Genomic DNA, 14,880 nt, shown 5'->3' with positions numbered 1-14,880 from the left:
TCACTATATAGGCGGACTGCGGTCCAGATCCGGACCCAGACGCCGTCCTATTCAGACCCGGATGTGTAACTGCTGAAATATTGAGGATTGTTCAATTTTGTAAGAGCGTTTCTATTTTAACGGCTCAGCTTCTCCAGCTATTATGGTAAAAGTGGAGCAACCCTCAAAAACTCACAGACCACTGCGCACAGCGAATCTTCTTACGTGATGCTAATGAGCCAATCAAATCTGTGCATTCTGACACGCGGAGAGACTTGACTGTCAGTGAGATACACACGGAGAAAAGAGTTAATATGTGTTGAGATGTTTTGTTATAATATTATTCAACGTGAAATTAAGTTTATGGATTAAGTTTAAGTTTAAAAGTATAAAAGGATTCTTTTTTAAATATAAAACTAAGCACTTTATTTAAGAAGCACAATCAAAAGCTTTCTGTAATGCACTTTATTTTAAAATGTCATCTTTATTTGATATAAAGAAAGAAAATGTATTATGTTATTCTTGAGTGTAAATACTAACAAATGAATTCTACTGTATTTATTTGAGAGTCTACAATCTGCCCACTAGACACAGATGTAACTACAATGCTACTTCAAGGTACTGAAAAATAACACAGACATTATGATGTTCTGGACCTTCACTTGAGGAAATTTTCACAAATTGGACCTCAATAAATTTTAATTGAATACCCCTGCTCTACAGTATTACATTTTTTTTTCCAGTTTACCCCATTTTCACCCCGTTTAGTTCTGACCATAAAGCTGCTTAGATAAAAGTCAGCAACCAGCAGCAGTTTCTTTTATTCTCACAATAAAAAAAAGTCTTGTTTTCACGAGTGCAGCAGGTCCGAACACAAACCCTCACAAGCCTCCCACTGAAGACGCTGCTTGTCCAAGGCCAAGCCAGAGGCAGCGCTGCCAGGAGCGATATTCATTTTTATGTGGAATGTACAAACTATGAGGACCACCTACTCTTCCTGTGAAATAAACCGAGAGGCGAATCCAAATGAAAAGCTGTGACCCCGACAATTCAATTTATTCCATTTGTGTAGTGAAGATACACAGAAGCAAAGTGATTAAAACACACACATGCATGCATGCAGACAGACAGAGATAAACTAACAGGGGGGAAAAAAGGGGTGCAATCAATAATCTGTGGGCGCGAGATAACAAAAACCCAAAGAGCTTATAAAAAAAAGTCAAGATGGCAAGCTCAGATAAAACTCTGAATATCAGTCCTCACATTTGTAAATGACAAAGTGTATATTTCATCCATTTATTCAGAATAGAGATGCTGATTAAGAACAGATTGAAAATGTATTTTCAGTGATGATTACAGGCATGGCGCTCTGTTCTTGGTATTCTCACCATAAGGCAGTTTAATTTGACACATTTCTAACACAAAGGCAATTCAGATTTACACATGTTCATTTTTGTTAATTCAAAAGTAAATTAATGAGAAAGGAGGAGGAGAAATAAATAGAAAAGAATTCAATATTTAAGTGTATAGTAACCAGGAGCAGTCAGGGGCCACTTAGAAGTAGCATTAGCTGCTAACGCTAATCTTTCTCAACTTGTGTTGACTGCTTTTTTCACTAACTTCACTGTCAGCACATGTGACCTTTTTGAATTAGTTAAAGTAGGTTTCAGCTGCCAGTGTTATATTTTATGATACACTTTTATAGGAAATAGGAAATCATTCCTGTTTATACTGGCTTGTAAGAAAGTCCTTCAGAGAGTGCTTTCAGTGTAAGTGATGGGAGATAAAATCCACAACCTTCCTTCAGGCAAAAATGTATTTAAAAGTTTATTTGAAGCTAATATGAAGCTTCATCCATCCAAAGTGAAGGCTGAAGCGTCATATTATCTTCAAATAAACTTTCAAATACTTTTTTCCCTCCCCAAATTTCATGCTGAATTTAGGTTGGATCTGTGGTTCTGTATTGATGTAGCCAAATCGCCCTCAGTTATTGAACTGATTTATCTTTACAGCCACCGTCTACAGGTTAATATAACAATGTACATACCAGCATTACTGAGATAGAGATTAACGGCAAAGCAAAGTAGTTGGGAGCTCTCTAAAGAAAGGTACGAATGAAACAATCCATTACGACTCTATTGTGCTTTGTAGAGACACAGCAGTTTGATTTATATCACAAAGCAGCGACTAAAAATACTTTTGTAAAGGGTAGATTTTATTATCTCTAACCAATAACACTCAGTATATATTCATGACCTTTAAAATCAGAGGGAGGGGCTAACCTGAAAGCTGTATAAAAATATATGCAATTGACAGTTTGCAAAGGGTTGGTCGCAGTCGCTGCACCAGTCAAGCTTTCTGATCTATTGCACAAAAATTATACAGTTAGAGTGGAAGATTTATCACACTTATATAAAATTAGCATATGGAGAAACTGTGGGTCACAGAAGTAGACAAAAGCAAGGTTTTCACTGCTGACCATGCAGCAACGATCAATTTTACCAGCTGAAATGACAACAGAGAAGTCTTAATCAGCTGTAGTTCGCTAGCTATTTAACACTAACTCAGTCAGTTGGTTAAAAAACGCTGTCGCCTGCTAACTCTTTTAAAAGTAGAACCATGTGAAAGGGTCTTGAATATGCAACATCATGCTTTCCTTTTGTTTTATTTTGTTCTTTTTGAGGACGGGGGCTTGGTAGTCCAGTTTTTGCGCCTTTATTTCATCAATAGAAGTTATCTGTGTTTACTTTGGTGATGTAGTTTTACTACTTTTGTGTGCTAGTCGAGTTAAGGTGGTGTTTTCAGGTGGTGTGTCCTCTGAGGTTTAACTCTGCGTGTAACTTTGTTTCAGTAGCATTTTGCTTGCGCAGTATCCAGTTTTTGCTCTCGAGTAGTCTGAGTGTGTTACTTCGCTTCCCATTGTGCACTGTTGTGCCATTTTGTCAAAACCTGCTAGTTCCGTGCCAGAGTTGGCTCCTGTGTCCAATGAGTTGGCGCTTGAAGTTTTTGCTCCATTTCTCATGGAAGACCCAACGGCAGTGCAGTCTTTCATTTTGAGTTGTGTTTGGAACTGGTTTTTGCTCATGCTGTGGCTGTTAAAGGAAAATGGCTGGGGGAGGTTGAACCCCAGAATTTGTCTATTTGTGTCATTTTCATTTGAAGCTTCATTGTGCTTGTGAGCTAGCGACTGAAAAGCTGAGTGCTGCTTAAACTAAGATGAAAAGCTGGTATGATCAGAAAGCTGAGAGCAGAGTTTTTGCCCCATGTGATAAAGTGCTTGTTGCCCATCCCTGGCAGTCTACAGGCTCGCTTCAGTGGTCCATATGTGGTTAAAAAAACCTTGAAACCTTACCATGAGTGTGGGGCTGAGCTTGGCCTGGATGGTGTAGCAAACAGTTCTGCTCCTGGCGATTTTGGCAGTTTGTCTGTGGAGCTGTCCAGTGCTGAAATTGGCAAGCCTGTCTCTGCCTGTGTGGTGGTGCTGTCTGGTGCAGACGGTGTGGTACCTGCTGTAACCTTGGTGGCAATGCCCACTGCAGGTGGTGAGGACGACATTGCTGTCCCGTCTAAAGCAGTGGTGAGGGGCGGTTGCAGAAGTCAGAAGTGTTAACTCAGCTTGATGCACATTTAGCTCACTTGCCTGATAGTCAGCGCGTCAGTCAAGCTGATTTTGTCATATAAGACCATGTTCTCTGATGTGCCTTCATGTACAACAGTTTTGCAACACGATATTGATGTGGGTGACTTACCACCTATTAAGCAGCATCCATACCTTTTTAATCCTGAAAAGTGTCGTTTTAAGAGAGAGGTTGAGTTCATGCTTGTGTATGGGATTGCAGGACCCAGTTTGAGTGCATGGAGTTCTCCCTGTCTCTTAGTGGGCAAGTCGGACAAATCTGATCAGTTGCCCAGGATGTAGGATTGTGTGGACCATGTTGGCAATGCCTCATTCGTAACTACATTTGATTTGCTGAAAGGGCTCTGGCAACTGCCATTAACAGATCTTGCCAAAGGAGGTTTCAGCTTTTATAACACTTGATGATTTTTTGTAGTGCAAGGTGTTAGCCTTTGGAAAGCTTAATATCTTGCTGTCTGGTCTGTCTGGTTGTGAAGCCTACTTGGATGACATAGTCTAAAGCACATCCAGCAGTTTAACAAGGTTTTTGAGCAGTTACACAAAGCACATCTGAGACTTAACTTGGAAAAATGTGACTTTGGTTAGGTAACTGTGGCCCACCTGGGCAAAATAGTAGGCTGAGTCAAAGTGCACCTGGTCCAGTCTAAAGTTGAAGTGATCCTGGCATTCTCTGTCCTTGCTTTCAGACATGACTTGCACTGCTTCCTTGGCATGGCTGGTTACTATAGTGGGATCTGCAAAAACTTTTCTATTGTTGCAGAACTGCTAACTGGTCTGTTGAGCCCAAAAAGGAGGACTGATAATTGCCAACATGCTTTCCAGCAGATTAAAGCTCTGATGACTGATGCTGTGGTGCAAGCCTTTATATTGATGAAGAATAGGGGGAACTGTTAAGACTGTTTAGAATATCACTCGACCTGGGGTGTCGGTCAGAACACAATATGCAATACATCAAATTAGAATGACTACTAACAATGTAAATATGCTTCACTGATAACAGGGTTAACAGTGATGACAATCTCAGTGCTGACACTGATAAAGTTACTAACATGAACAGCAATATTTATGAAAACTAATAATGTTTTAAATGCAAATGCTACTAACAGGAGGCATACCACCACTCACGTCAATACTATTACTGCTAACATCAAAGACTTGCCGACCATGCGGCTGAGCCTCACTTTAATTACGCAGCAACATCTAAGAAACTTCTGTGTTTAGCAAATACAAACAGGATTACACAGCTACAAATACTGAGACACTGCAGGCAAAGTTATTGATCAAAGCTTATACAGCAGAGTTTGAGGAGCGGGACCTCACCTCAACCACACCTCGTATTCTGTGACAGAACCTAGAAGCGTCAACATTGCTTTAGCATATTCAAACAAAAATATCTCATACGAGACAATTCATTCAGTTACTCAGCTCATCACGACCATGGACTTCATCTCAGCGTTTTTCAGAAGAAACTAGGACATCCAAATCCAAGGTTTTCATCAGCCTATGCCAACTGAGAAAGCCAAAAACTCTCCTTCCACCTCCGTTCCTGAGACCCCACTTTCTTTGTTCCAAAAAACACCCATGAAGCAGATACCCCGGCAAGTTCTGTCTCCTCCGTGGACTATATCCTGCCCTGTTCATCTTTTCTGAATATACAAGACTACAGTTCTTCTGACGAATCCTCCACTTTTCCCAGCCCACCTCCTCCACCAGCAAAGAAAGGACAAGACAACTTGAGCACTCTTCCCCACCATCGTTGCAGTTCTCAAACTCCTTCGCCCACAAGGATAACTCCAGCCCTGCACTATTTCCTGCAATCACAGATGTCCGCTTCAGCTGGGGAGTCTGGCACCAGGATGTCAGGTTCCCGTCACTGATCAGCTCCACCATCAATTAACATCAACTGAAGCCATCAGCACCAGCATTGCTAAAAGCAAGCTTCCCCCTGCAGTCCACACAACAGCTTGTTCATCCTTCATCAAACCACTGGCTCCCATCACAACCCAATCCAGCCTAGCACACAACAACCAACTTCACCTTAATCCTCCCATGCATCACCCTAACTCCCTCATCTCCCATCCTCCACCTGTTCCTGCCAATATACGTAAGCAGATCTTAGACGATACTTAGATAGATCTTGCACTCCTCTTGCCTTCCCTCCACCAACCTCCTGCCGACAGATTCCTAGAAGGACATGAAGAGCGCTTCCAACTGAAAGGGAGAACATCCTTCCGTTACAGAGAAATTACTCCCACAGATATCGCTTTTGGCGTCCTTTGTTCTAAGTTTCCTGCCCACCGCCATAACTTGATGACTATATGTCCATAATCCTCAATCTGGCCCTCCGTTTTTTTATCAATACCATATCCACTTCGCCTTTGAAACTGCAGCCCACCTCCAGCAATTCAACAAGGTCACTTATTGGGGCCCACTGGACTAGAGATCTATTATCCTATCTTTGTTGCCTGCACAGCCCGGATTTTCTCTCTGTGTGGCGCATCACCACATCCAGCCTCCACCTGCTCCATTTCCATTAGAGTAGAAGCACAACAAATCCATGTTGGGGCTTCAGCTCTCCCGCATACAGTATCAGCAGCCCCACCAGCAACCATAATTCCTAAACTAGTTGCATCCACCCCTTCCACCATCATCTTGCCAAGACTGTTGCAACAACTTCAATGATGCTTGATGCAGCATGTCCCAGGTCGTTGAGATTTTTATGTTTGTAAAACAGCTGAGAATAGCAATTTAAAAATCTGTTACGTCATCACAATGTAAAGTTTATGAGCTGAGTGGGAACTCGTGGGTGGGACCAGCAGACGGAAAGACTACTGCACATATTCAGTGGTCTGCACAACATGAAAACAAAAACCAAGAGGCTAGAAAGAGGCTTTTTTTGGTGTACCTGCCAGTCGAGCAATTCTTATTGGACTGAATGGGCACCATTTTTGGTCCAGTAACCAGCTCTTATGATACATCTATGACAAAGCCTCAAATGTTACCATAAACTCTGATATGGTAGCTATTCACACCACCTAACATGTGGGGACATCATAAGCTTGACAACCCTACTGTTTCTAGTTAACTGTTACTAGCTAAGCTATGATAGGACTGTTCAGTGGAGGAGTTAAAGGAATAATTGACTTTACTTTCCATACTGTGTTTTATACACAGTGTTAAAGCCTTGTGTGATTTTTCTCATCCTAACTACACATACATAATTGTTAAGCAGACCCAGGTGAGGTGTGGAACTAAAACCTAAAACAACAATGATGTCATGTGCCATTTGGTTGATGCCTCCACCCAAAGCTTGTTAGTGCGCCATGTGTGAACACATTTTCAGCATGGATAGCCCCAGCAAGCAGCAAACCCTCAAACCTGGCAGTGTTAATGCACAACTGACCTGCACAGGATGACTTTTTTATTTCGGTGAGTGCTTAGGTCTCGACTCGACATCTGTTGTGATTTAGTTGATATATGTGCAAGGCAAAAAGCTGTTTAATATTATACAGTACACAGATGCACATTTGCATTTAATCACTGCAGGTTCTTCAGTGGTTTGTTGCAGTCTGGATAGTAAAGCAACCAAACAGTCTAGAAGTCTAAAATAACTTGTTTCACTACATAAAGTGAGAAGAGTCTTAAAAATCAGAGGCGTATCAAGCTTTCCTTTCAGTTGACTGCCAGGCGTCATCTCCCTCCATCCTCCACGGTCGCCTTCACACGCCAGCTCTACCTTCAAAAACATCAGTCTTCACACTCAGGAGACCACTGAACTCACTGCTTATATGTGGACAGCTGTCTGGTTTTTAAAGTCACTATCCATAACATTTTCATGAGTACATTTCTGCTGTTCTGTGTTACTGATTTATGGGGAAAGAACACTGATTCAGCTTATGGTGAATTCTTCATTTACATTAAATGCAGAGAGAACTGGGCCTTTATTCTTTATTAATGATTAATACATTTTTTTAATCATATTTCCATAACTCAACTCCCTGATTATCTGATCTGCTCCTGATTTAGTTTACTCTTAATGCTATTTTGTGTTAATGCTGTTTGTGTGTTGTGATGTATTCAGAATGTATATTTTACAGCACTACAACAGTAAAGCCATTTCAGACTCGACATTCTAACACACTTTAACACAGGGGCCCTTACTAATACTAATACTGTTACTAATTACTGCAGTCAGTTCTGCTTTGCTATTTTTTTATTCAATGGGAAATTTCTGTCAAAGAAACTCAGCACTTTCTGCATAGATGTTTCACATTAGACACTTTACAGAAGCTCAAGGGCACTATATCGTCTTTTTCTGCTTCACTTTCAACGTAAAATATCTGCATTAAGGTTTGAGTTTCGTTGACAGTAGAAAGTAGAAGCAGCTGGAAGTAATTAGTGACTAAAGACAGTATCTCCTTTTTTTAAAAGGGAACTTAGAACAGCTGATTGGTGGATATTTCGAGACTATATTGTTGTACTACTGGAAATGTACATGATTCTGGATTTACTGTGTTAGCCATTATAGTACTGGCAATTCCCAGTGTAATTTATGCAGCAGCTGGCCTTTATTTGTTCATTCTTGCCACAAGACTAAAATAACAGCTTTTATGTGAGAATTTAGGGCAAATGTCTCAAACTTGTTCTCTCCTAGGGGAACCAATTGAAAACTTGGCACAATAAATTTTAACTGTATACACCCCACAGCTGAGAAACTATTGTTTCCACACTCTTGTCCGTCACAATTTGCCTACGGATATACATGTTTAGTAGAGGAATGCTGCATAAGACATTAAACTCAGCAAAGAAGTGATACATTGTCCACCTCTCTCAACACTGTTTGTGCTCCAGGTTAACTTTTATTTTCAGCTTAAAATGATACATTTTGCTGTTCTGTGGTAAAATGTGTTGTTGCTCAGAGATAAAAGTGTTGACAAGTTGCACAATTGAAGTGGGGGAAAAACACAATATTTTAACACTCAGTATTTTTAGCCTTGCAAGAAAATTAAATGGGTAAACTAAAATAAGGAGAAAAAATATGTGTGTCTATGTATAATATATATACATGTTTGTCGGCCACATTTGGGGGACTTTATAAATAGTTTTGTAGCACTTATTTAAAACTTTTGTATATCAAAGCAGGTGTTGCAGCATTTACAGTATGGGTGTTTACCCATAGCATTGCTAACCAATGTGGCTTAGGAAACCTTTATCAACACAGTAATATGTAGGTGGAGATGTAGCAGTAGCCTATTGACCCCACTTTGACTGACAGGTGATGGGTTTAGCACTACAACATAAAAAACAGCATAGTATCAGTTTAGCAACAAAGATGTCAACCCCACTGATGAAAAAAGAGAGAGAATCTCACAGATTGGATTATCACTTCAAAGGTTGGGTCTGATGAGTTGTTGTCAGGTTTTGTAACGGAGGCTTATCAGCTGCTGGGTTTGATGTAGCTTTGCTGTGTAGAGCAGAGCAGACAGACAGGTGAACTCTGCCCAACAGCTGCTAGACTCTGTCCATCAGGTCTGCAGCTGCAACACTTTACTTCCCCTCCCACAGCCACAACATCCCTCTTCACATTGTGAGGCTGCACCCCTGATGTTATGCTACACATACTGGAGTGCACATCTACCAACATCACTATTTCCTTTGGGGAAAAATAGCAATATTTCAATAAGAAAAGATAGTAGACTGAACCTCCAATTTATGATTCAGCCTGATAAGAGGGGCGTATTTTCACAGTGTGCGGCTTAAATATAAATCTGTTATTTTCACTGTCAGTGTTCCCTGAAGGGAGAATTATTGTTACTTGCTTCTGCCAAAAGACAAAACACAAATGCGGAGTTCATTTCCAAAGTCTATTTTGGTTTATCATTGATCATTCGTGACTCAGTATCTTTAAGATACTGTATATGGGAGAAAAAGTGTTATCCTCTTTTCAACCCATAACTCATTTAAAAGCACTACGATTTAAATTTATTTTATATTTCAACTGTGTGTCGTGTGTTTCCACTAGCGGATTTCTCATTTTGGGGGGTGGGAAAAAAAAAACTCATCAGATGTCTGCTGGTCCCTGAGATGGAAAACACTGAGAAACGTTGCCCTAGATAACAAGTCAGTCCAACCCCTTTTGCCAAAACTGCAGGAGCACTGAAGTATCAAACAGCAATCAAAAGCACAGACTGTTTTCTGTGCAGGGAGGTACTATAGTGTCATTTGGGAAGAAATTCAAGGGCTGTTTGCACATGGCTGGGGATAAATTGGGAATTCTAGCAGGTTTTATGAACACACACACATTCAAACACTTTCATGCACTGGCACCTTTGACCCCTGTTCAATTTCCCCTGTTGTTTGATGAGCTGCAGTTGTCAACTGTGATCAAAACCAACCCGCCCTGCATCTCAAACTCACACCTTCCTCCTCCTGAAACTCTTCAAAGGAGCTCAACCATCACATGATACAATATGTAAATCTGTATTCTGAATGCATCTCTGCTGCATACTTCAGCATCTCACCCAGATTAAACTGTTCTCATCCATAGATAAATAGGTGAAACATTGCTTTAGCGCTGCCAAAGCTGAAGATCTGATTTCTACCAGGGACACCCACACTAAAACTGCAATGCAGATATTTTTTGCATAATTTAAACAGTCAAATAAAAGCTAAATGAAATCAAGTGAAAACAAGTGATGACAGATACACACAAAGTAACAGTGAAAATGAAATAAAGCACATCAAATCTAGATTAAAATCCTGAGATAATACTGATCCTGCCAACCTGGAGCACCTCAGGCAGGTCCAAATCAGGTCTGATCTTTTAACACCTTTTTTGTGTTAAACTCTGGAATAGACAGAAGGTCCAACCTCTGTACAAATTGGAGGCAGCACACTGGCTTATAGGAAATTAAAAGATTTGCGATATGGCTTAAGGCCAGACATAGCAATGCTGCACAGGTCATCGGGCAGTTATTTTAAAAAATTCCACACGAAACGAATACCAGCGAAGAGATGCCAGAGTGAGGTAGCTTAATTTGTGAGGATTTAATTTAGCTGCTTTTGAATGAGCTGAATATGTGAGTTTGTTTGTTGTACCGCAACCTCATTCAGTGTGAGCCGTCTATGGCACTTCTGACCCTGAGGGGTGAAGATAAGGGCTTTTTTTATGATTTAAAGTTTACCCCTAAGTGTCATGATCACTCTGTTAATTGAATTTTAATTCTATTACATTTACAATTATGTATTTTTGTGACATGCTTTCTTTATAAAACAGTGTAACAATGTATTTGCAAAGAGGAATTTAATTATGTTTTGTCATTCTGAAATGTATAAAATGATTTAAAAGATTTGCAAAAAATGACTGCAACAGTTTAATTTCTGTGTATTTTTTATGGCTTAAAGTTTACCCTAAGTGTCATGACTACTGTGTTAATTGAATTTTAATTCTATTTAATTTACAATTAATTATTTTTGTGGCATGCTCTATTTCTGCAGATGTTTGTCATTCTGAAATGCATACAATCTCAATAATCTAAAAACATTTGTTAAAAACTAAACTTTACTGCAACAGTTTAACTTCTCCATGTTTGAAATCCCCTAAACCTTCAAAATATCTCGGTAGAAAATGCTCATTACATCTCGGTTATATTTTTATCGTCTTGTTAAAAGGTTTTCTGTCTCCTCTGCGCTGCAGGCGAGTGCTACCTGATGGAGTGGTCAGACTGGAGCTCGTGTGTCAGCATCTGCGTCAAAGGGGCCGGTGTGGAGTTCGGTTCAGTTCAGGCCCGCTCACGAGCCGTGTTGGCCCAGGAGCCTGAAAACCTGCAGCTCTGTCCCGACCAGGCGTGGGAGTCTCAGTCCTGCACAGGTGAGTGACAGCTTCAACCCTTTCATGACCAGACAAGTTTGACAAATTAACAAAAGCAAAGTCTCTTTGACAAGTGAACATTCAGTGCATGCAAATCACCTTGCAGCAAAGTGGCAGAGTCAGACTTTAATTCTTCTATTCCTTTACTTAACCCACAGTCTCCTAATGTGCATGATCTCAGTGAATGAAGTCGGTGTCAGTCTCTATAAGGTGGAAGGCAGGAAAATGGACAATGGATAATGGACTGCTTGTCAGTATATAGGAACTCTAACAAAGAAAGAGACTTACAGTACATTCAGGGTCATACCTGCAGGCTATTCAGACGTCTATCCATCTGAACATGTATGTTTGGACTGTGAGAGGAAACTGGAACACCAGAAGAAACCCACAGAGAAAGAGAGAGAGAGAAACAATGTTTGTGGAGAAGGGATTGAGGGCATCAAAGGAAGTTTTTCTTGCTTCGAGGTAACAGCGCTAACCGCTGTGCCACCTCGATATAAAGTCAAAAACATGACAAACTACAATATCACTTTGTTTCACCTCTGCACTCCGGGTCTGACAGGATTTATTGAGTTAGATCTCCGAACAGAGGAAACCCCTCCATGCTCATTTAACGTGGGTTGTGTATGAACCCCACCACCCGCTACCTTGACATACAAAATCTATAGGCTCAGTCTGTAGAGCAGCCAGCCCCCTCCCATCCCCTCCTCCCTCACCTCCCACTCTTCCTCTCCTCCCTCTCTGGCTACTGTACACAGCCCCACAGCAGTCTTCACCAGCCTGACCTGGTTTCACAGCATCTCCCAAGGCATCAGGGAGGAGAAGGAGTGGCCCAGCCAGGACCAGTGAAGGCAGGGGAAGAGGGAAGGCAGTGATGTAGAAAGGGAGGCTAGGGATGGAGAGAGGGAGGGAGGGAAAGAGGGGTTTGATGTGAGGCTTGCTTGAGGAAAAACAGACACAAAGCTGTATCCCAGGTGTACACTTTACTGTATAGTAATTCTAACCACGCTGTCTGCAATCAAAATAAAAAATATGAAGTTTTAAAAATGGCAGCATGCAGATTGAAATTGCATTTTTGGATTTTAGTTTGCAAGCTGCTGCTGTGCCGGTAATGACCACTATTGTCCCTCAATGAAGCTCTTAAATGCAATAAAGGAGCTGCTGAAAGCTGGAAAAAATGTAAAAATCGTGGACGGTTGCCCAACAGCTTTAGGAACATAAAAATAAATCCTTAATCACACATTTGTCTCGTTTTTTTATTTTTTTGTTATTTAATTTGAAAATTGGCAGTAGCTTAAAGCTGCACTAATCAATCTTTTTTTGAGACCAAAACAGAGCGAGAAAGAGAGTGAATATTGGACTAAAATTCATTCATCAGGTGGATAGAAACATCACTTCAAATGAATGATAGCGCTGTGAAAATGTTGCCAAAGAAATCAGTGAATGCAAATTTAAAGTCACGACATGATTGACGTTCCTTGGTGTGGACTTTCATCATCAATTTCAAGTCGTAAAATTGGTACAATATATAAATCCAGTTTCTGCAGTGTTAACAGTAGTACAAAATTTATTATGTAGTATGTAATATAGAGTTGGGACACAGGTCTGTTGTTTTGATTTCACAAGAGTTTATTTCAGGCAGAGGTACTCTAAAAACAGATATAATCCTATTAGCTTACTTTTCAAGGTAACCAAAAAAAGAAGACCGTAAGTTAGTATCAGGGCCTGATTATTAGAGGAGGAGGGGTGGTTAGAAAAGATGGAAGGTATTGTAATTATTCTTTTTGCTGAAGGAAGGCTGTCTGAATGTTTTATGAAAGCAGGGGATTATCTTTTTTTTTTTTTTTCTTACCACAGATATATATTGTGTTTCAATCTTGCCTTGTGAGATTTATAATATTACAACAGATCAAATAGTTGCATCAAAAAATACTTTCACATTCAACAAGTGTGTTCTTAGAAGCACAATTCATATGAGCTCATCGTTGATATAAGTGATTGAATGTATGGCTTCAGCAGCATAACAGCAAGTAGTACAGTACAGTAAAGTAAAAAATGCATCACATAAAAATAGTCTAGAGTCTGACACATGTATAGAATTACACATTAATATTCTGCTCATCAGAAAAGGGCAATGAAACATGAGTCTATATATTTACAGTTACAGCTAAACAGATGATTCGTTCTTCTCATACATTTCCACAAGGAATCCGATCACATGTTTCTTAATCTTAATCAATAAAAAATATATATTTATAACTTCGGGTAGACTCTAGTGGACTCAGAGTCTACAGCCAGGCCAGGAGTAGCGCTTTGACTTAGAGTAGATATTACACTGAGGTACAACTGAGGCTGATGTTGTTAGCTTTGCAGGAATTTGGTGATTAATAGAAGAACTAAACAAATATAGTATTTAGCTTCATTACAGCAGGAGGTGAAAAGTCAGAGGATCTGTACCAAAACATCCAATAAATATGTTTTTTCTCTCAAAACCAACAACATCAACTTCATTGTGGTAAAAGTTAGGGGATCACCAAAGTCAATAGAATACGTCATACTGTAACCAAAAATATCTACAAACAGTAAATGTTTTGTTTGCAGATGATTAAATCCAGGCAGAAGAATTTCTGTTTGCCTTTTTAATTAATTCAAGTAATTACTTATTCCTTTCACTGCACTGTGTATTATATACCTGTCTTATTCTATTTGAGCTTGTCTTTGTTTTCTACTCTCTTAGCTCTGTAATGAGAGTTTTAATTGTATTTAAATGTACTTTTTATAGTGTGTTTATTTTGCATTTTGCCTCAGTGCTTTTAATGTTTTATACAAAGCACTTTGAATTGCTTTATTGTTGAAATGTGCTTTATAAATACTCTTGCCTTATGAAGTGTTGTGACAATCCATTTAGAAGATTTAATTGGATAACTGACCTGCTGATGGCGCCAGTGTAGCTATAAATAAATGTATGAATGTAAATAACTTAATAGCTTTTTTCATGCAATTCTGATCGTAGATATGATGGTATGAAGGTCAGCAGGTTAGCTAACTAGCTAATGTAGGCTAAGAAGGTAGATTGGGTTGATCCTGACTGGATACTTCTTAGGTATCCTTGAGCAAGACGTCCTGAGTCACTCCTGATGGCCGACATCAGTGTGTGTGTTGGTGCATGATAGGAACACTGTAAACTGGTATTAAAATGCTAAATAAATGTAGTTACTTATAACATCATGGTTATAATGAATCTACTTTCAGTTAAAAAATCAGCTACTTATCTTCCTCCCAGTTTCGTGACTTTTTCTAACACTACCACTGACAGTATTTCTGCTTCCAGAGCAGCTCCTCCCCTGAGAATTGTTTCTATAGTAGTAAAACTCCAGTCTGCTCATAAAAGATG

At 39.8% G+C, this 14,880-nt stretch overlaps 1 protein-coding gene across 1 annotated transcript in view; it reads left to right on the top strand.

Moving 5' to 3' along the window:
* thsd7ab (thrombospondin, type I, domain containing 7Ab) overlaps nucleotides 1-14,880 on the top strand; it is a 147,893-nt gene that overhangs the window by 126,504 nt on the left and 6,509 nt on the right. Inside the window, exons 26-27 of the mRNA XM_062422842.1 lie at nucleotides 11,313-11,490; nucleotides 12,327-12,331. Of these exons, the coding sequence (XP_062278826.1) occupies nucleotides 11,313-11,490; nucleotides 12,327-12,331 (183 nt within the window). The remainder of the gene's footprint in view (nucleotides 1-11,312; nucleotides 11,491-12,326; nucleotides 12,332-14,880) is intronic.

This window comes from Scomber scombrus, chromosome 7, assembly GCF_963691925.1.
Source record: "Scomber scombrus chromosome 7, fScoSco1.1, whole genome shotgun sequence".
In the NCBI taxonomy this organism is placed as follows: domain Eukaryota; kingdom Metazoa; phylum Chordata; class Actinopteri; order Scombriformes; family Scombridae; genus Scomber; species Scomber scombrus.
This window is presented reverse-complemented; position numbering and strand designations above follow the sequence as displayed.